The sequence below is a fragment of the Spermophilus citellus genome (assembly GCF_964194105.1).
Source record: "Spermophilus citellus genome assembly, chromosome: 5".
NCBI classification, from domain to species: domain Eukaryota; kingdom Metazoa; phylum Chordata; class Mammalia; order Rodentia; family Sciuridae; genus Spermophilus; species Spermophilus citellus.
This window is the reverse complement of record NC_138186.1, coordinates 157426633-157450178: the sequence shown is the minus strand read 5'-3', so window position 1 is coordinate 157450178 and position 23546 is coordinate 157426633. Positions and strand designations below refer to the sequence as shown.

Here is a 23546-nt window from a genome sequence, read left to right as displayed (position 1 = left end):
ACCTAAGAAAAAAGAAGTGTCCCCACTTCTGGGTGATAATATGATTCCTTCTATTTATTTCCACATAACATTTGATATTTGACAACAATTTATAAGATACACATAAAAGCACGAGAAAAGCCCAACTCATTATCCAGAAATAATGCAACCAACAGAACCATTCTCAAGATGGGTCAGATGCTGGAAGTCTCTAATAGGCTAAAGGGTTGAACTTAAAAGGTGGACAATGTGCAGACAAAGAAGCACAATTTGAGATGGTAGAAACTGCAAATGAATCAAATGCTAGAAATAAAAAATACAGTAGCAGAGATAAGAATTCCTTTAACAGGTTTATCAGCACATGGCACACCAGTTCTGTGGTGATAGAATGTGAATGTGAAGACAGAAATGACCTATATTCAACACAAAGAAAAACGTGGAAAAGAACAAAGAATTCAGGAGTTGTAGGACAACATGAAAAGCATGTGTGTAATTGGCAAGGAAGAAAAGAAAAATAAGACAGAAAAAATGTTTCTGTCTTGGGGCTGTAGCTTAGTGGTAGAGCACCTGCCTCGCACGTGTGAGGCATTGGGTTCTATCCTCAGCACCAAATAAAAATAAATAAAGACATTGTGTTCATCTACACCTAAAAAATAAATAAATAAATAAATAAATTTGAGGGCTGGGGATATAGCTAAGTTGGTAGGGTGTTTGCCTTGCAAACTCAAGGCATTGGGTTCAATTCCCAGCACCACACACACACACACACAAATAATAATAATTAATGAAACAATGAATTATAGATCCAAGAGGCCCAGATAGCCAAATAATATTAAAACTAGAGAAAATACTTAAGACACATACCAGTCAAACTACCTAAAACCAAAGACAGAGAAAAAATCTTGAATGTAGCTAGATTTTTTTTTCCCCTTTGTGGTACCGGGGATTGAACCCAGGAGAGTTCATGCATACTAGGCGAGTGCTCTACCAATGAGCTACATCCTCAGTCCTTTTTAAAAATTTTTTATTTTGGACAGGGTCTTGATAATTGCTAAGGCTGCCTTGAACTTGAGATCCTCCTGCCTCAGCCTCCTGAGTAGCTGGGTATGCTTAATATAGATAAATCAGGCAAAAATAAACTGAAATAAAGCTAGTCTATTCACTTCAGAAATACCTCTTTTAGAAAATAAATTTGACTTTAGGATAAAATGCTTTATGAGACTACGAGGTTCTTAATGCTGAAAGGCAAAAATGCTAATACATGATTCTCATTCTAAATGGAAAATCAAAAAAGATATTCTAATTTATTTTCCAATAGTGCATCATAAAGCATAAATTCCAGGATTCTTTTAGTCACAGCTCCTCTCATAATTCCCAATCTGGTATTTTTAATGTTTCTATCTTAATAGAAAATAAACCAGGTTGAGCTACAGAGAAGGCCAATATTAACTTTTAATAGTGGGCAAAAATCTGATTTAAAGATTTAAAATTGAAGTAGCCTGTTATGATTTGGATCTGGAATGTCCAGCAAAGACTCATGTGTTGAAGGCAAGGTCCCTAATGCAATAATGTTCAGATATGGGGCTTTTAGGAGTCATTAACCTCATGAAAGGATCAATTCAGCATGGTTGAATGGACTATAGGAAGTGGTGTAGACATCAGGAGACGAGACTTAGATGAAGGATTGTGACCTTGGGGACTATATATTTTCCCCAGCTCTTTCCCCTCTCATGCTCTGCTTTCTTTCTTTCTTTTTTTTTTTTTTAGAATATTTATTTATTTATTAGTTGTAGTTGGACACAATACCTTTATTTATTTATTTATTTTTATGTGGTACCGAGGACTGAATCCAGGGCGTGCATGTACTAGGCAAGCTCTCTAACGCTGAGCCACAACCCCAGCTCTGCTTTCTGACCATACTAACTGAGCAGTGTTGCTCTGCCATTCCTGCCATGATGTTTTGCCTCACCAAAGCCAATGGAACCAACCAACCACCATAGACTGAAACCTCTGAAACTGTGTGCCAAAATAAAATTTTCCTCCTGCAACTTGTTTTTCTCAGGTATTTTGTCTTATCAATGGAAAACTGACTAACACAGAGCCACAGTTGCTACAGGTATAGCTATGAAGGAAATGGTTTTGAAATTAAACAGCAAATTTTTCAGAACATTTCTGAAACAGAAAATACTGCATCCTTGGTAATTCACAAAGAGAGAAGTTTTTGCAATGGCTAAAGATTTGGCTATGAATAAGTCTGAGGTTCTAAAGTAAAATATTGCAACTCTAGTGTCTTAAAATTATTTAAGAGGTACTTCTTTCCAGTTTTAACAAAATTTTAGTTACAAAGACTGTATTACTTATAAATGACATACTCGGTTTAGGATCTCTTAAGTATGTCTCTTAGTTATGAACAAGCTAAATGTGATATGAACACAGTATAAAAGGGCAATTTATTAGCAATTCTTTATGCCTCTAATTACTTTTCAATTATAGGTTGGGGTTTTTAGATAGGAATCTGAGGAAGATAAACTACAGAGAAGAAAAGGAGGTTAATGTGAATTTTTAAAATAATTATGAAAATTCAGCTAAAGCTAAACTTTCTTCTTTAATTGCGATTTCTGCAATTTTAATCTTTGTTGTACAAAATATCACCCAATCCCTATACGTTATGAAACAGTATTGTCAGCTTTATTCTGAAGAAGGATGATTATAGTAAAGACACTTCTGTTCTAATCAGCCTCCACCAAATGACCAGGGAGAAACACAATTATACTTCCAGGGTACAAAAGAAGTGGATGTTTGGGGGCTTTCAAATAGAGAGCTACAGTTGCTGAGGGAGGTTAGAAATTTTCATCACTGTTATGGAAAATGAATGTGAATAGAGACTTGAGAAAATTACTTCTCAGGGGTTCCCTTTTTTTTTTTTTTTGGCACATAAAGAAACTGTTTTAAATGAAATAATTCTAACCACATATCGTGATGAACCAGGTTGATGAACATCTACTAATTACACATGAGAAAAATTTGTTGTAGACTTCAGTGAGGGAAAATTTTCTCCATCCCTTTTATTTACATAGATTAATACTGACTTAAAAAGCTAAGCTATAAAGATGGAATTATATTAGCCATGACTTTAAAGATGGTTGACTGCACACTGTACTTCAAGAATTTTCTGTTTCCTGAAAGCCCATGAAAATGACAAGAGGAATAAAACTGGTATAATCCAACAATAAAGAACAGGAAGAAGGCAATTAATGGACAACAGATTTCAACAAGTTTCTAGAACACTAAAAGCAGATGAAATGACGTAGACTAATGAAGGAGAACAGAGAAACCTACAGTCTTGTGGACAAGTGGGCTGCTACAAAGAGCAGTGAGCAAACTTGCCCTGCAGAAACTTACCTATTCAGCACAAAGCAGTCTGTCAAGTGCTAAGTCTCACTTTCATATACAGGGCTCTCAGCCAGCCTTCACGACACTTCCCTCTTAAATATGAACCATCTGCCAAGTATCACAACACATTTGAGGAACGTCTGACGCATGAAAGAACTGAATGAACAGTGAGAAAAACTAAACCAGATTAAGTGGAGATAACTGAGGAGATGAGAACTTAAATTCTAATTACTGTCATTAAGAGATGAGAAATAATATTATACCCATAAACAACTGTTAGGAAAAAGAATCAGAATTAGCACTCAGAAATCAAAAACATTAATGCTGAAATGAAAATTTCATACATGGGCTGGACAAATATTAAGGGAATTTCCTAAAATGTAAAGTAGACAAAGGTACACTATATTGAGGATATGAGAATAAGAAATAAATAGAAAGTTGGTTCAGGAATTTAAACTGCTGAAGAAGCAAGGTTCTATAAAGAGAAAACATGGAAACTAATAAGGACCAGAAAAGAATTTTGCAGGGCTGAAGGGAGAGGTGCTAGCTTTTGAACAGGAGGAGTCCACAGAATGTGGGATGAGATGATTTAAAAAAAAAAAAGAGAGAGAGAGAGACCTAAGCTTAAACATAACATGGTAGAGTTTCAGACTACTAGGACAAAAGGAAGATCTTAAGTATTTTCAGAAAGAAAAGAAATAGGTTACAAAGGCACAAGAATCACATTGACATAAGATTTCCTCTTGTTAGGGGCAGTTGGTGGCACGTTCTGTGGAAAAAATTTTCATCCAAGAATTCTACAGCAAGCTAGAAATATGAGGGCACTTTCAGACATTTAGGACTTAAAAATAACTTATTCTAAGTCTTTTATTAGATATTTGAGATGTTCTAGCAAACTGAAGGCATAAACCAAGAAGGAAGATAAGATCTAAGAGATGGTAACTATAAGAGTGATAAAAACCCAGAAAGCTGTATCAAAGAACTATATAATACAGATAAATTACTTGGCTCTGTTGTAAACATTTACACGTATGATGATTAGACGTGTAATTTCAGTAAGTTCCTGGATTCATAAGCATCCTATAAATCAATACGCTATATAATTACTGTGGTCAGAATGTTTGTATTCTTCCCAAATTCACATGTAGAAACATAATCTCCCAATGGTGCTATTATGAAGTGCCTTTGGGAAGTGATTAGGTCACCGGGGCTGTACTCTCATGAATGGGGTTAGCGCCCTCATCCAAGATGATGCTTGCTCTTCCCATTCCACCATGTGAGGATACACCAAAGGCATCTATGAGTAAAGGGACTTCACACAGAAGGCATCATGAGTAATGGGACCTCACTGGACAGTGAGTCTGCTTGTACCTTGATCTTGAACTTCCCAGCCTCCACAACTGTGAATAATAAATTTCTGTTGTTCATGAATTATCATGAACAAAATGTCAATGTTATCTACTCTGAATATATATTATATAAGTAAAAATAAAGATGACACATGCTGGGTAGCCTGTGTTATCAGCAAAAGCTTTCTGTACCATAGCAAGAAGTTAATAAAAAAAGGTTTAAACAGTATCAATGTTATTTTAAAAGCTGTACTGAAGCTCTCTCTGTATCTATTTATATTTTATAATACATATAATGTAATTACATATAAATAATATACCTTGTATATTGAATATACATCAATATGTCTATAAAATAGTATACCTTAAAATACATTAAGTTTCCACTATTCTGGAATTTAATATAATTTGAATAGTAATGAGGCTTAAGTTATTTTTTGCACTACTCATTCAAAAGAAATTAATAATTCAAAATAATTAATTAATTATTAATTAATACCATGAATGAAGTGTGAACAAAGATAAAGTTATGGAAACAAACTATTTCAACACCTTATATGTTATTACCTTGAAAGCTATAGGCACTAAATGTCTATTAAATATAAAATAGTGATAATGATCTGCTGTTTCTTTTTCTTCTTGGCGATGGAGTGTCACTATGTTGCCCAGGCTGGCATCAAGTCTCTTTTTTGAGTAGCTGGGGTTACAGGCATATACCATCATGCCTGGCTTAACATTTTGACTTTTAATGGGTAGTAAATAGAAATATTGTTGAAGAAAAACCTTGATATTTAAAGCCTCCTTAAAGTTTAGCTTAATTTTTTTTCACTTGATTTATTAATACACTGTAAAAATATGGCAATACTTTTAGGTTGATGATATTGCTTATCAGTGGCTTCTTTATATGCTAGTCCTAGTGGTGTATTTAATATCTCAATAATTTATTTCTTTATTTAGTTTTCTAAACTATTTTTCCTTCCTAAATAGATGAAAATGAGGAATTATAGAGAAAACATATTCAGTACCTTTAAATCTTTTTAGTCAAAATTAATGGATATAAGTAATTAAAGCATGCAGCTCCCTCTTGTGGTTGAAAACTGAATTTTCCTGAATTTAAGTACCAGGGCTCTTAAACCACTCCTTGAGGTATTACAGATGTTTTATATAAAAAGCTTAGTCTTGACCCCACTTTTGTCAGCTTCTAACGAACAACGGAGACAAGTTTACTCATTTTATTTAAAACTAGAAAAACACACTAAAAGTTCCAGATGATGTTAGTGTTAATAATTTTGGGCACTTTATAGTATAAGAATGCCTAATTTCTCCAGAAGCTTATAAACAAAGACACAAGAGAATAGAATATGCTTATTAAAGAAATACCTACGCTACTGTACAGTGTTTCAGGAACTGATGTATACAAGGATTTCAGGCTTATTTAAAAGGAAATAAGAAAACTCTGCCATTGAAAAACATATCAGTACTTATTTCTAGTACTTTTAGGTTTTTGTTTGTCATGATTTTACATGCCTAACTCAGGAATATGCTTCAGACCTGCCTAAGTTATCATACTTAGTACAATGTCAGCCTCTAAAATCCATATTTTTATACAGTATAATTTTGTTGACAGCAGGGATCATATCTGTTTTATAAACTACTGTATTACTAGTCATTTATCTGATGACTGAATCACAAAAGATTCAAAGATGGGCAATTACTCTTTTAAATAAGCATTCTGTTTGCATCTATTTTTCCATTTTAAGAGCAAGTTAAAATTAGGTATCGCAACAGTGCTACAACTGGGCATATAATTGGGGAAGAGATGTATGAACTATGTACAGAACTGAGGAATGATGCTTAATCTCTAAAGACATTTAAATTATTTATACATATTTACATGTATAAATAAGTTAGAAAGACAAGCACTGGTCCTTTAAACAGAACTGGTGGTGCCTCTTGCTAGATAATAATTTGTTTGCATTTATTTGTACATAATTAAGACTTTGCATATAATCTTATAGCATTAAGATACACTGTTCTAAAATATCTTTAGAAATTCTGAACACTTATAGATTTATATTTTAAAAGGGGATAATGATAAGCTACTTTCAAGTTTGTGATGGGATGCCATAGACCAGTTGAATGCAGTTCCAAGGAGCAATATTATAACTAAAATGAAAATATAGCACAAGGTTTCTATTCTTTTTTTCCAAATCTAGGAATAGGAAGATGTTTTCTAAATAAGATACAAAACCCAGAAGCCATAAGGAAAAAAAGTTTGAATATACAAAAGTAAAAAGTGTATAAAACAAAAAATTTTACTGACCAAGTTAAAAGTAATTACAAATTAGGAAAATGGAGTAAACATCCTACAAAAACAGGCAAGTTTACAATATAAGAAATACAACTAGTTTAAGAAAGAAAACATGAAACAGTGTTCAACCTCATATTTTAAATTTTAAAAAAAGCACATTTTTACCTAGTTGACTGACAGAGGTGTATTTTCTCAATCATCTGTTTATGGGAATATAAATTGGTACAACATTTTATAGAGAGAGCCTCAAATTGAATCTGGCAACGTCTATTGTGGCAGTCACTGGCATCCTTCACTAAACATTCCTGGTTATTCTTCTCCTAGGTATGTGGCAAAATTACACCTTGCACTGCCTCTGAATTGGGTGTGGCTATGGGCCTTGTTTCATCCAAAGAATAACACGTCGAGACAGAAGCCTAGGGAAGCACTGCTGATCTGCTAGATCTCCTTTGTCATGGAAGCACAGACAGATATCCCCTTAACCTGGATCCTTGGGTAAGGATAAATGCAGAATAGAGCCCACTACCTAATCTGTAATGGACAAGAAGTGTGAACTAGAAATAAGCCTTTGGTGTTTTTAGGATACAATTTGTTACTGCATTATAACCAAGCCTAAATGATAAATCTATCAAAATTAAAAATGTACATATGCTTGGGCACAGTAAACTGTTCTGCTGACATACTTGGATATGGGCACAAATGTATATACATGAGGATTTTTATTACAGTACTATTTGTAAAAGCTAGATTAGCAACTATCTTAAGGATCATTAAGAAAAAACTGGTTAGATATCATGGTATAATACTATTGCAGTCATTTCTAAAAACGCAGAGCTGAACTTGTTGATCTACAATTCTCTTAAAAACATGAAGACAAAAACAAAACACAGAAAGTAAAACCCTACTTCATTAGTATAAAATACACAGACACTTGATAATTTCAATTTCCACTTGATAATTTCAATTTCTAGACAAACACATAATGAATGGATTGTGACCAGCCACTGCTTATCTCTAGTGAGGGGACCTTTTCATCATATAGCCTTTAGTTTTCTGTGCATTTAAAACACAGCAAATATATAGAAAAATATTTTAAAAGTAATCCCTATTAGAACCTCATTTAAAAGTTGTAACGTCTTCTAAAATTTATATGTAATTACAAATAGCCAAATCCATCTTGAAAAAGAATGAAGTAGAAGAAATCACATCCAAATTTCAAAATTTACTATAAAGCAAGTAATTAAAACTGTAGTATCAGAATGAGGAACATACAGATCAATGGAAAATATTGAGAGTCCAAAAATAAACCCATGTGTTTACAGTCAACTGATCATCTTCAGGGGTTCCAAAATCATTCAAAGAGGAAAGAAAAGCTTTTCAATAAACAGTTGGTTCTTAGCTCAAGCCATTAAACAGAAATTCACTCAAAATAGATGAAAGAAGAAAACATAAGAGCTAAAGTTGTAATTCTTAAGGAGACACCATAGATTAAGACACAAAAAGCATGACCAACAAAAGTACACAAATGGGATTTCAGCAAAATAAGAGACTTTTGGGCTTAAAGGGCATCATTAAGAGTGTGAAAAGACAACTCAGAATGGGACAATAATTGCAAATCACACAAGGAGTTTACTTCTAGGATATACAAACAACTAATACAACTCAATAATAAAACTCTAGATCACCCAAATAAAAAGAGGCAAAGGATATAAATGGACATTTCTTCAAAGAAAAAACACAAACAGCCAATAAGCAAATGACAATGATACTCAAGACCATTAGCCATTAGGGAAATGTAAATCAGAACCACAATGAAATACTCCATAGGCACTAGGAGGTCAAGAATCACAAAATCTGATAACAGGAAGTGTTGGTGAGGATGTGGAGAGAGCAAATCTGCTAGTGGGAATGCAAAATTGGGCAATCTCTGTGGAAAACAACCTGGCCATTCCAGCAGTTAAGATTATCACATGACTCAGCCATTCTGCTCATAGGTATATGCAGAAGAGAAATACATAAACACAAAAACTTGTACAGAAATGTTTATAGCAAAATTATTTGTAATAGCCAAAAGGTAAAAAAATACCAAAATGTGCATCAAGTGATAAATAAACAAAATGCAGTATGTGTGTGTATCTTATCTGACAGGAATGAAGTACTAATACTTGCTACAAAATGGATGACCTTAAGTGAAAACATCTAGTCACAAAAGACCACATAGTATATGTATCTACTTATATGAAATGAGCAGAATACAGAAAGCTAGAGAGACAGGAAGTATTTTTGTGGTGGCCTGGGCTGAGAGTGGTGAAAGCTTATAGGGTATGGGGCTTCTTTTTGAGGTGATGGAAGTGTTTTATTTACTATTGGCTGTGGTGATGATGCACTTATAACTGACTGTACTAAAAACCACTGACTTGAACTCTGTAGAAGTGCACTGTACATAGTACATTAACTGTATCTCAATAAAGCTCTTAAAATGACTAATTTTTTTTAAAAGAAAAAAATGAAAGAGATTTGTACATGCTGAAATGCAAAGATCTTAAGTTACATTAAACAAAAAAAAAATGTGCAACGTTTGTTCTCATACTCAAAACCATGTCTCTTTATTATCTATTGGGGATTGGTTCCATTCAGTTGTCTCTTTATTTAATCTATTGGGGATTGGTTCCATGAACTTTCCCCTGAAGGATACCCAAATCTGAGGATGCTTAAGAAGTCCCTTATATAAAATGGTATAGTGTTTCCTATAACACATACACATCCTCTCATAAATCATCTCTAGATTATTTGTCATACTTAATACAATGTGTTCTATAAAAAATTGTTATATTGCACTGTTTAGGGAAAAACGAAAAGAAAAAAATCTGTATATGGACAGTATAGATGCAATCATCACAGGAATAATTAATTTTCAATGTGCAGATGCCCAAATTCATGAATGTGGCACCTACAGAGAGAGGTAAACTCTATAATTCCACATTTACGTATATATACATGGTATGTTCCCACTAAAAGAAACACATATGTGTACATACATCAGTATATCCGTACACATGAATGAATATAAAGAGGAGGATAAGAAGTGCTAATAGAGCATGGGGGTAGGAATGATGGTGGAATGAGATGGACACCATTATCCTAAGTACATGTATGTGACACTACTTTGTGTACAACGAGAGACATGAAAAATTGTGCTCTATATATGTACTATGAATTGAAATGCATTCTGTCATGTGTAACAAGTTAGAATAAATAAATAAATTTTAAAAAAAGAAGTGCTAATAGAGATTACCTCTAATGGTTAAATAGTTAGGGGATGAGGGTTAAAGGAGACACACTTTTATTGTAGTTTCCTGTTTTGGTTAAAATTTCTTTTACCATGTGCACATGTTATCTTCCTAATGATTTTTAAATATACTGGTTTAGTAATTTAAGAACTTACTTGCTAGTAGATAGATTTCTCCAAAAATAGAATGTATTACTTTAGGTATTCAAGTACAGAATGGATTTACCCTTGGTAGCAATCCTGCAGGACTGAGTGTTGAAATAAGTGGACTGAATAACTTTTGGTACAGAATTGTACAAGACCCTTAAAGTCTCTTCCAACTATGAGATTCACCTTAACTTAAAAAGGCAGTCAAGTTTTAAGACTGGGAAGAATTGTCAAGTAGTAGGGTTAATTTTGGGAAAAAAAAAATCCATAAGCAGTTTGATCTCAATCAATCTTAACTACGGAGTTTATTATTTAACAATGTGATTTCAATGTCAACATAGAGCTCTACCAAAAGGCATTTTGAATAAAGAGATGTATAAAGGTAAACAAAGTGGGGTTGGGGCTGTAGCTCAGTGGCAGAGCACTTGCCTACCATGTGTGAGGCACTGGGTTTTGATTCTCAGCAACACACAAAAACAAATAAAGGCATTCTGTCCATTTACAACTACAAAAAAAAAAAAAAAAAAAGGTAAACAAAGTAAAAATTTAGAAGTCTGAACTAATGTAAATTATATTTTCTTTTGAAAAAAATATCTTGCTCAATGAATGTGTGTCACCCTTAGCATTATATTAAGTCTCCTTAAATAAAAGAATATTGTGGTTTGGAGGGAAGTACTGGTAAAAAATAATAAGGAAGTCCACAGTCAAGGCTACTGCTTAATAGTTTATAACTGGGAAAAAAAGGTGTCAAAGTATCATTAAAATATTTATGATTTTATATATGCTATATTATTTTCAAAACAGTTTGCCAGCTAAGTGAATATGAATACTAGAGAAATGAGAATGAGAAATGATGTTCAGCAGTCATGTCAGTCTGCTAAGAGTTCCTGGCTTCTATAACAAAATGCACAAAGTAGGCCTTTTTCCCATCATGACAACTGGTCTGAAAGAGTAAAGCATTTTGTCCTTGTGTCTATAAATGCTGTAGTGGTACAAAAGGCATACTACTATGAAGGGGAGGGCTCCAGAAAATCACAATACAGTGTGGATAACTAAGTATTTTTTCACTATTTTTCAGAAGTTAGGTACTCAGGAAACTGGCAGCCCAGCCAGGGAACCTGCCTGAGTCCTGGCTGGCCAAATTTGGTTGGCTGCCTGCCTGCAGAAGGAATAGGTAAAGATCTAAAAAGGAAAAAGAAATTTTGTGCAGTTTGATGAAACTGGGAAGCAGTTCGACCGCTTCTCTACAAGTTCCACGGAATTGGTCAATTCACAGAAATAAAAGCCAGGTGATACACACATACAAATTTAATTAGGGTGTGCTCAGCCAAAGAATATGTCAAGTAATAATTCCCCTGGCAACTGTCCTCAGCATGAGGAAATACAGGATGCAGAAAAGCAGTTAATAGAAAGTTGCTTTTAATTTCAAAGGGGGTCTGTTTTAGTCAGGTGGTCAGAATCAAGTGTGTGTGTGTAGCTATGACTGGTGACATTACTACCAATAGGCAATTTTCACCTCTGTATTTGCTATACAGAGGAAAGGTAAAGCCTTCATATCTAAACATTTTAAACTTAAAAATTTCTTCCCACATTAATTTTTTCTTCTATCCAGTACTGTTTTTTTTTTGGTATTGAAGATTCAACTCTGGGGCACTTGACCACTGAGCCACACCCCCCGTTCTATTTTGTATTTTTATTTTGAGACAGGGTCTCACTGATTTGCTTAGCCTCTTGCTTTTGTTGAAGCTGGCTTTGAACTCATGATCCTCCTACCAGCCTCCCAAGCCGCTGGGATTACAGGTATGTGCTAACATGCCGCCACTCATTTTTGTCTGGGATTTCTGTAATAATTTAGTGACTCAAGTTTAATTTACTTCCTTTTAGGGGTGGTTTCGTAGTGTTAGACTCAGTGCCAAGTGGTGGGAGAAGCTTCGTTAATTTATTTTTTTCTTCTGATCACTCTATAGCAGGTAACAAATCAAATAATGTATCTGTTTAAAACTCATTTTTTGAACATTTTTTATTATAGTATTTTTAGATTTCAAATGTTAGACAAAAAAAAAAAATCTTGGTTACCAATTTTGTATGCTTCCTCCTCAATTCGGGAAAAATATTTTCCTATGATTTCAGGACCTGGCTTAGTTTATTTCTTTAACAGTTTGTTCCAGGATCTTTGGAGAGATCAGCTTTATTGCAGGATGCAGAACTGTTTCTTTTCTCTTATCTACACCGCTGGAATTAGGAGTTTGGGAAAGATCCTTTCTTAAATACTGGTTATTACTCAAGTCACTTCATTTAGCACTGTAAAACAGTGCTGTATAAACTTTTGTATCACACATATGTGGGGCAGAAGCCTAAAAGATGCATTTTTCCCCCCAGAAAAGGACAATCCTTTGATTTGTCCTGAACCAAATTAATAAAATACTAGATCAAGATTCTGTTACTGGATGATATACAAATCTGTGTCCACAGTAAACAGAAAGCCACAAGTAGAAGAAAGGTTGTAGAGCAGCATCGCCTCAATATGGGGTACATACACACAGATAATACCACAGCACACAGCCACATGAATGCTATGAAATCCAATGAATATGTAGTTATATTTAAAGAATTTATGTGGTCGAGGTTGTTAAGTTGTCTGAAGGCTGTTTGAGTGGTGGATTCTGGGGAAATCTACTTTGGTAGGCTTTCTGTTCTCAAACCAGACCCTGCCCTTATAAGGGATCTTTTTTTTTTTTTTTTTTAAATTTTCAGTGCTTTAAAAAGTGCTCTCTACATCAGTCAAGTTATTACTCTACTGCTTCAAGTTATTTTTAATTATACCCATTTATTTTGTTTTATTTCTCTACGTTTTTTTAAAATTTATTTTATTTATTTATATGTGGTGCTGAGGATAGAACCCAGTGCCTCACACAAGCTAGGTGAGCATTCTACTGCTGAGCCACAACCCCAGACCCTTGGTTTTGTTTTTTATGGAATGATATTTTACTAAATTCTTAAATTTAGGCAGATATGGTCCCCACAGCAAGTTATTTAATCTGTCTGCTCCTAAGTACTTTAATCTGAAAATAGGAATAATACTAGTATCTATTTTATAGTTAGTTGTGGGAAATAAATATTTAAGACTGTGGTGAAAACATTGTAAGCTTTCAGCAAGTATTAATTACTGTATATCTTAATATTACATTATTTACTCCCCATCCCTTGAGTAAATGTAAGCAGTGATGGAGAGGTAGGAAATGCTGGGTGACAGTTAAGTTTAGATAGGGAGATGTCTCATTAAAAAGGTGATTTTGAGTAAAGACCTGAAGCACAGGAGGGGGCTGTGAATTTCTGAGAGATAAACTGAGACAATATAAATAGCAAGCACAGAAGTCCTAGGGTATAGCTTCCATGCTTAAGGAAGAGTAAGACCAGTAGTGCTAAACCACAGCGGAGCAAAGTGGTGAGTAAAAGGAAAGAAGAGTTGGTGGGCAGGAGCAGTAGCAGAGCATGCAAGGCTTCACAGGTTTTACTCTGGACTAGGCAGCCATCACTTGCAGAGGAGTGACATATTTTTTGAAAAGCATATCCCTCCCTGGTTGTTAAGTGGAGAGAAGACCACAAGCCCCGAGGCAAGGTGAGAGTCAAGTAGACTACTAGAGTATCTGTCCGAGATGATGCTGGCTTGGTCCAGAGTTCTTGGTCCAGAGAATTCTTGAATACTTTTAAGGTTAGTGTTGATAGGATTTGCTGTCAAAATAGATGTGAAATGTGAAAGGAATCAAGGATGTTTTACAAGGTTTCTGTTCTGTTCACTACAAAAATTAAATTGCCAGTAACTAAGGTGGGACTGAGCAAAGGCAGAGCAAGCTGCGGGGAAGGTCAAAGCTGTTTTAAGACACAGAAAGTTTAATATGCCTACTAAATGTACCAGTGAGAATGCAAAATAAGTAGTTAAATAAACCAGCTTAGAATTCAGTGAAGAAATTTAAGCTTGAGTTACCAATTTGGGAGTCACAGGTATATAATGCTATTTAAAGTCTAGAGGCCGAATGAGATCACCTAAGAATTAAGTACAGAAAAAGAGAAGAGCTTTAGGAATTAAGCTGTGAGACTCTGATATCACTGGGAACAAAGAAATGGGAGAGCAAAAAGGTGAGAGGTCAGAGATGTGGGAAAACCAGCAAAGAATAAAAAAGGTGGGAATCCTAGAATAGTATTCTAGAAGCTAAATGAACAAAACATTTCATAGCATAGAGAAGAGGGAGACCTACTGTTTCAGATGCTGCTGACCTACAGATCAAGAGAGATGAGAGCTGACAGATATCCACTGGCTGTATAGTAACAACACTATCACAGATGACCTCCACAATAGTTCTGTTTGACTACAGTGGGAAAATTCCTGACTGCAGTAGATTCAAGAGAGAACGGGTATAGAAAAATTGGAGATGGCATATTTAAGCAACATTTTCTTTTCACATTTGAGTTAAATATGAATAGCTTTGTTGATATAATTTATATCTGATTAAATGAAAGTGTCTACTTGCTAATTTCCTTTGTCAAATTATCTTCATAAAAATTTTTCTCTTCATTAAAGCATTAGCAACTACTCAAATATAAGCAGCCTGCTGTTATGACAGAAGGGGAGAAGAAGAAAGAAGACTTTGGGGAGAGAAAAGGAATAAATATCAGTAGAAGAAATAATAATATACTGAAATTCATGTAATGAAACAAAAAAGAGAAAAAAAAAAATGGTTCCAGTCAGTCACAGATATAAGGAAAATATAAGTTTGAACACAATTTCTAGTGTAATCAGAACAGGCTCTTCTAAGGGTAGGTAAATTCAGTAATAAAGTCAGTGTATTAGAAGTTTTTAAAAGGATGAGTGGTGCTAGGAGTAGTAGGGGCTGCATGCTGCATGGAGGTGACATCACAGTATTTTCCAACCAAAGTTAACACACAGAACAATTCACTGAGGATACAAGGATGACTAAGACATGTCTTTTCTTAAAAGATTCCCACTTAATCTACACACTTGCATCAACATTAAAAAAAAAAATACAACCTTTCTTATCTGAATGAATTTACATTTCCTACTGAAAATTAAGTAGCTTAAGGAGGTCATATAAAATATATGACAGATACTGTCTACTTGAATCAATATGGAAATAATTTAGTTTTATCTCAATATAAACTAGTCTTTTTCAGAAAAGGATAATCAAAACAGATTTAAAACCATCATCCTTATTCATAATTCCAATTAAAAAATAATTAACTGACATTTAGGGAAACTTAAAGAGATAAGTATCAGGAACAAGATTCAGTTTTACTTTAGTTAAATTATTCTAGGACTCTGTAGCAATTTCGACCTTAATAGAAGAATTAAAATGTCCTATCAGTAAAATGAAGAAAATTTTTTTCTTCAAGTATCTGATTAAAGAAGGTAAACCCAACTTATTATTAAAGTGTGTTTATAATTTATAGGTTTTTATTTGCATAAAATTTAAAGGGAAGTCAGCATCAGCACAGGGACAAGAAGAACTGAAAAGAAAAGTGTTATGGACATAAAGAAATAAATAATCTTTAGATTATTCTGAAGAGCTGATAACACTATCAAACTTCAAGTTATATGATAATAAAATTGAAATTTCTATGGATTACTTTCAAATGTTAAGATCAGCTGGGCACCATTTAAAAGATGAAATAATGCTGATGCTGATTTCTGCTTTGGAATCAAATAAACAATAAACCTAGCATGAGAAATTACCCCTCCATTAGTTAATATTACCTTGTGTGTAGGCAGCATCATCAGATCCCATACTCAATTTCCGTGCTTCACTTATTCTATCCACATGTGCTAAGGCAGGGTCCGTGAGGTGCTGAATATTCTCTGTTTCTACATAATGATCAGGATGATTTAGAAGATTTGTAAGTTCAAAGGTAGGGGACACCACCCCTGGTGAGACTGCAGGGGGTTTATTGGGAGAAACTGTAATTTTGAAAGTATATTTGGTATTGGGTTGGGTGACCACCACTCGAGGAGAAGTTGCAGAGTTATTGCCTATTGCTCGACTTTTAGGAGGGTGGTGATGAATGAACGCAGGACCCATGCTCACTTGCCCAGACATATTCCTAGAGGCAGCAGATGCCCCAGAGTTTGTGGATATGAAGACTGTGGGCTGATTCCGCATGCCCTGTTCATCTCCTGTGGTGGCATTAGCTGAAATATAGACCTTAGGTTGACTACGGGAGATCATCTCATCAGTATTTGGGGGACTGGCAGCTATGTAAACAGTGGGCTGATTTCTATTTAAGGTCTGGCTGTTGACTGAAGAGGAACTGCTGGAGGTTCGAGGTCCAGAAGAACGCAATTTTGAAGAATTGTTTCTTTGTGGGGGTTCAAGTTTGATTTCAATTTGGTTTTTTCGAGGTCCCGTTGAAATATTCTGAATGTTGTATTGACTATGGGTAGAAGACTGTGAGCTACCAGATGAATGAATTGTTGGCGGTTGTGGAGTAGTAGGTGAACTGATGGGCATATAGACATGAGAGGTCTGGTGGCCTTGCTGATTTGGCTGTTGGGCTGAGGTATGTGGCAAAGGATTAGATGCAGGATAAGTAGTCCAAGGAACAGGCTGTGAAGGTTGATAGGCTTGTTGAGGGTTCATGGGATTAAACTGAGATACCCAGCCAGAATGTTGCTGTGTCTGTCGAGTTGTACCACTAGTTGTAATGTAAGGCCTAATATAGATAGAATTTCCCTGTGGACTGTTAAGTACAGGTGGAGGTACACCATGTATGTGCAAAGATGTAGGAGTATTACGACCAGTCTGGATATTTGGGGCTAAAGTTACCATAATAGGATTAAATCTGGGAGTCTGTTGAGAAAGGTTAGATGTTCCTTTGCTGCCTAAGTGAAATCCAAGATGTGGTGCTGAATTTGAAGTACCAGATGTACTGGACATTCCAAAAACATTAAAGCCTTGAGGAACTTGAGCTGGTGCTGTCTGTGGCTCCTGCGGAAATAGTTCGTTACTCGACTGACCACCTTGAAGTTGTCCATCACTAATGCTGTGTGCTAGAGTCCTGCTTCCATTCATTCTATTTCCTTCTCTTCCATGATGGTAAACATTCTGTGACTGCAAGTCCAAATTGAGAGAAGTCATGTGATTGCGTAGACCAGAAATTCCAGAATCATCCGAAAAATTCAAGTCTCCTTCACCATACAGATACCTTGTACTCTCTTGAGAGAGAACAGCACAGCAGGCATCCAGGTTATTATTATTCTATAAAACAAAATAAAAACACCTTGATGTTAACAATTAGAAGTAATAAGACTGTCATTACCACAAAAATATTCTGAATAACAAGTTAATGATCAAAACAATTTTAATATATTTGAACTCTTTTGAGAATTATTTTTATGCAGATGGTTAAATTAAAAATTCTCATTAATGTAATGGAAAACTACTAATAGATGAAAGTGAATCAAATCGCTATTTCAGAAGCTACTTGGTATGGATTCAAGCTAACACAATAAAACTGTGTTAAAAATACTATTTTAATGTCAAATAAAATAATCAAGTTGAAGTCCGTAATGCTGTATAAATATTTTTTGAAAAGTTAAATGATATTTTATTAGTGTTTGCACATTCAAATGCTTATAAATCTTATAAACTAATGACTCTTTAACAAATTATCTGTAGAATTTAAATTTTTTAAAAATATTTATTTTTTTTAGTTATAGGTGGACACAATATCTTTATTTTATTTTTATGTGGTACTGAGGATTGAACCCAGTGCCTCACGAATGCGAGGCGAAAGCCCACCCTCTGAGCCACAATCCCAGCCCTCAGAATTTAATTTTTTTTTTTTTTGAGAGAGAGAGAGGGGGAGAGAGAGAGGGGGAGAGAGAGAGGGGGGGAGAGAGAGGGGGGGGAGAGAGAGAGAGAGAGAGAGAGAGAGAGAGAGAGAGAGAGAGAGGGAGAATTTTTTAATATTTATTTTTTAGTTTTTGGCGGACACAACATCTTTGTTTTCTATGTGGTGCTGAGGATCGAACCCAGGCCGCACGCATGCCAGGCGAGCGCTCTACTGCTTGAGCCACATCCTCAGCCCCTAGAATTTAAATGTTAAAAGTTCTAAAATTCATACCAATGTCATCAGTTCCTCCCATGCCTTCTCTTACTTTTGTAAAACATCTATTTACATATGAAATATATGCACCATAAAAATCACTTCTACAGAAACAAATGAAACAAAACAAAAACAAATAGGCTGTTTTTAAAGACTCCTCCAAATAAAATGACTAAGAGTCATAAAGCATCCACAAGTATTTACTGAACACCTACCATATGCACAGCAATGTTTGAGTTTGCGAAAAGACTCAATGACATATATGAACAACTCAACCAGGGAGTCAAATAATAGATTTTTGAAAAAGTAACATTGTTAATATGAATAAGTATGTGAATATTAATATTGAAGTTTAACACAAGTTAAAACTGTAGACTACTTTAAGAAAAGACAGGGATAATTGCTAGGAGCCACAAGCAAAATATATGATGTATGGCACCTTTGGTTGTAAAGCCAGCTAGCCACTGAGGTATTATTATGCTAAGATTTACATTCATATGCAAATTGGGCTCCTGCTGTTCACCTTGGCCTACTACTGGACTCATGTTACGGGGACTCATGGAGAGTTCCCATTGGTTGGGGAAGGATAGTAGGAGGGAATTCCGGGGGAGGTCCGAGGAGACCGGCGGTTCCGGGGGACGGCGGTTCCGGTTCAACACCCGCGTGGGAGGACCGGTTTTTGCTTGCTGGCGCTGAGAGTGTTGGCGGCTTTTTCAAAATAAAGTTTTGTTCCTGCTTGAGTGGCTCGTGATTCTGTGCCCAGCTAAGACTGCGGCATTTGGCGGCCCGGACGGGGAACGCCTGAAACTTAGAGGTGAGTAAAACTGCTCGCCCCTGAGGGAAGGCGACAGAATGGGTGAACATTTAGAAAAACAATGTGTTCTTGTTTTGATTTATTTTGTTTTTATTTCAAGCTCCCTAGCCCTAGAATTTTCTCAGGCGAACTGGGAAAAATGGTTGGCTCAAGGTTTGAAGTTATTCGGCCCTGAGAAAGAGAAAATTGATACAACCATTGTCTGTTCCGTTTTTGTTTCATTCTGTTTTGGCTTTGTTTTATCCTATCTTATTGGGTTACGTTACCTTTATAGTAGATTAGAATCCAGTAAAAAACAAACCGAAAAACTGCTAAGTAAATTGTTAGAGGTCCAGACTATGGTAGAAAAAACGCTAGGTCAAGCAAAAGAGAAGGTCTCTCAAGCTAGTCAGACAGAGGAGAATTTAAAGAAAGCAAGCTTAGAGGAAAAGCAGCCATCAGGTGGAGAATTACAACAGGAGGTTGCTACTAACTCCGTTCTATCACCAGAGGGCGTAACTCAACCAACAGCTCCATCTACCGCTGAGCGGCCCTCAACTCCCGTAGTTGATGGACGGAATTCTGAGGCAGGACCCCAAAGATTAGCATGCCCTGTACTTGAGCAGGCAGGAGGGCAACGAATTCACCGTGCTTTAGATTTCAAAACAATAAAGCAATTAAAGGAGGCTGTAACGACCTATGGGCCGCAAGCTCCCTTCACAATAAGCATGGTCGAATCTGTTACCAACTTGGACATGACACCAGCAGATTGGGCTAACATGTGTCGATCTGTGCTAAACGGAGGACAATATTTGTTATGGAAGGTTGCCAATGAGGAATTTTGCATGGAGACAGCTAGGCGAAATGCAGAAGCTGGTTATCCTCAAAGAAATATGGACATGCTATTGGGAAAGGGACCATATGAGGGTCAAAGACAGCAAATTGAGTATGACCCTGGCGTATACGCACAAATTGCTGTAGATGCAGTTAGGGCATGGAAAACTTTACAGGGGCATGGAGACTTACAAGGTCAATTATCTAAGGTAATACAAGGAACTAATGAACCTTACGCTGAATTTGTAGATAGACTTATTCAGTCAGCCTCTAGGATATTTGGTAATACAGAACAGGTAATGCCATTTATAAAACAACTGGCTTATGACCAAGCAAATCGTTGCTGCAGAGAGGTCATTAGACCATGGAAACATGAAGATTTAAACACATATATTAAATTATGTAGAGACATTAATGAACAAGGGCAAGTCTTAGCAGCAGTACAACAGGCTTTAGATGCCAGGCCAAAAACATGCTATAATTGTAATCAAACAGGACATTTTAAAAGGAGTTGCCCCGTAAGAGGAGGGTTTAACAAAGCTGGGTATCAAAGGAATAGAATACCGGGTATTTGCCCACGATGCCATAGAGGGAAACATTGGGCTAATGAATGCCGTTCTCAAACCACCATAGAGGGTATTCCGTTATCAAAAAACGGACAAGGACCAAGTGTTTACCCACGATATCGTGGAGAAAGGTATCAGGCTCCGTTGCCAAAAAACGGACTAGAGGGCCCAATGCCCCGGGGCCCAAAACCACAAATATATGGGGCAATGGAGGAACCCAACAGCACCATCAAGGTAGTGCCCAGGACGCATTATCCATTAAATCCCTCATCAGACAAACTAGAGGGAGCGCAGGGCTGGACATCTGCTCCTCTGCCAGAGCAGTACTAACTCCAGAGATGGGAGTTCAAATCATTCCCACAGGAGTAAAAGGGCCTCTTCCCCAGGGAACAGTAGGCTTATTATTGGGACGCAGTTCTTCTACACTAAAAGGACTTACGATAAGTCCTGGGGTAATTGATCCCGATTATGAGGGTGAAATAAAAATTATAGCTAGTTCTCCAAGAGGTATATCAGTAATTTCACCAGGAGATAGAATAGCACAGTTATTAATAATACCCAGCCTGCATGATAAATTTTCCAGTTGTAATGTAGAAAGAGGTTCCAAGGGATTAGGCTCCACAGGTGTAGATTGGGCTATGCTGTCTTTGAATTTAGATTCTCGCCCAATGCTAAAATTAAATATTCAAGGACATGACTTTAATGGGCTGCTGGACACAGGAGCTGACCTTAGTGTCATCTCTCGTCAAGAATGGCCAAAACATTGGCCATTACAACAAGCCACTCAAACGCTTCGAGGCCTAGGAGTGGCAACAAATCCCCATAGAAGTGCTATGGTATTAGATTGGAGGGATCCTGAAGGATGTGAAGGAACTATACAGCCCTATGTATTGGATCATCTTCCCGTAAATTTATGGGGACGAGATGTCCTAGATCAATTAGGATTGACATTAACAAATAACATCAATCCTAATGCGCCCACTACTAGGGCTAAACAAGGCTTTAGGAAAGAAAAAAGATTAAGAGAACAAGAACAAGGTATGACAGCACCTATTCAAATAGATCAAGAAATAAATAGACATGAATTGGGTTTTCAGAAAGGGCCACTGAGACAATCAAAATTACTTGGAAATCAGAAAGACCAGTGTGGGTTCCTCAGTGGCCCCTGACTAAAGAAAAGATACAAGTAGCCCATGACTTGGTCAGACAACAATTAGCGGAAGGACATATACAACCTTCCGTATCCCCCCATAATACTCCCATTTTTGTCATTAAAAAGAAATCTGGTAAATGGAGATTATTACAAGATTTAAGAGCCATTAATAATGAGATGGTTATTATGGGACCTGCTCAATCAGGGATTCCTCAATTGTCTGCTTTACCAAAAACCTGGCATGTTTTAGCTATAGATATTAAAGATTGTTTCTTTTCAATTCCAATTCATCCCGAGGATAGTCCACATTTTGCATTTACTATCCCTGCACTGAATCATGAAGGTCCTGATCAGAGATATGAATGGAAAGTACTCCCTCAAGGGATGGCTAACAGCCCAACTATGTGTCAAATTTATGTTAATAAAGCAATCCAGCCACTTAGAAACCAAAATCCTGAACTACAAATATTTCACTATATGGATGATGTGTTATTGGCACATAAAGATAAAAACACATTACTAGAATGTTATGCCACACTTACAAACTTATTGAAAAATTATAATCTAGAGATAGCAATAGATAAAGTACAATTAAATCTTCCAATTAATTATTTAGGAGTTCTATTATCCTCAACCATGGTCCGTCCACCAAAAATTCAAATACGAGTAGATCAACTCAAATCACTTAATGACTTTCAAAAGTTATTGGGAGACATAAATTGGATAAGGCCTTATCTAGGCATACCAACAGGAGAGTTAGGACCTTTATTTGATATTCTAAAAGGTCCATCAGATCCAAATTCACCCCGCATGTTAACGCCTGAAGCAAGAAAAACATTAAAAATCATTGAAACGTATATGGAAAATATGCATTTGGATAGAATTGATATAAGTTTGCCTTTATTATTTATTGTACTACCAACAAAAAATATTCCTACAGGAGTATTTTGGCAGGAAGGTCCATTATTGTGGATACATTTATCTTATTCTCCTAACACTATTCTTACTAGATATCCTGAGGCTGTAGGACAATTAATACTCAAAGGAATAAAAGCAGCTAAGGGAGTATTTGGGATTTCTCCCAATAAAATTATCACTCCATATACTATGGATCAAATTGATGAGTTAGCTAATGAGTTAAATACTTGGGCAATAATCATGTGTAAAACTAGTGTTTCATTTGATAATCACTTACCATCTAATCCTTTGTTGTCTTTTTGGTCTAAGCATCCTGTAGTTTTTCCAAAAATGACAAGAAAAACCCCTATCATAAATGCTCCAAATATATTCACTGATGGGTCAAACAATGGTACAGCAGCAGTAGTTACTCCTGATCAAACTTTTACATTTTTAGTTCCCAAACAATCAGCTCAAAAGGTAGAGCTTAATGCAGTATTACAAGCTTTTATGATGTTTAAAGATTCTGTATTTAATTTATTTTCTGATAGTCAGTATGTAGTTAATGCTATAATATCCCTTGAAGATGCTGGTAGGATTTCACCTTCTTCTACTGTTTTCTCTTTGTTTTCTGCTATACAAAGTCTAATCTGGGACCGAAAAGATCCATTCTTTATAGGTCATATCAGGGCACATACAGGATTGCCTGGAGCCCTT

At 35.8% G+C, this 23546-nt stretch overlaps 1 protein-coding gene across 3 annotated transcripts in view; it reads right to left on the bottom strand.

Annotated features, from left to right (window-relative positions):
* TAB2 (TGF-beta activated kinase 1 (MAP3K7) binding protein 2) overlaps positions 1–23546 on the bottom strand; it is a 79922-nt gene that overhangs the window by 11350 nt on the left and 45026 nt on the right. For all 3 annotated transcript variants that reach the window (XR_014022045.1, XM_081294795.1, XM_081294796.1), the window contains one exon: positions 16239–17736. Coding sequence is in view for 2 of the 3 variants with exons in the window: in XM_081294795.1 (XP_081150921.1) it covers positions 16239–17736 (1498 nt within the window). In the remaining variant the exon portion in view is untranslated. The remainder of the gene's footprint in view (positions 1–16238; positions 17737–23546) is intronic.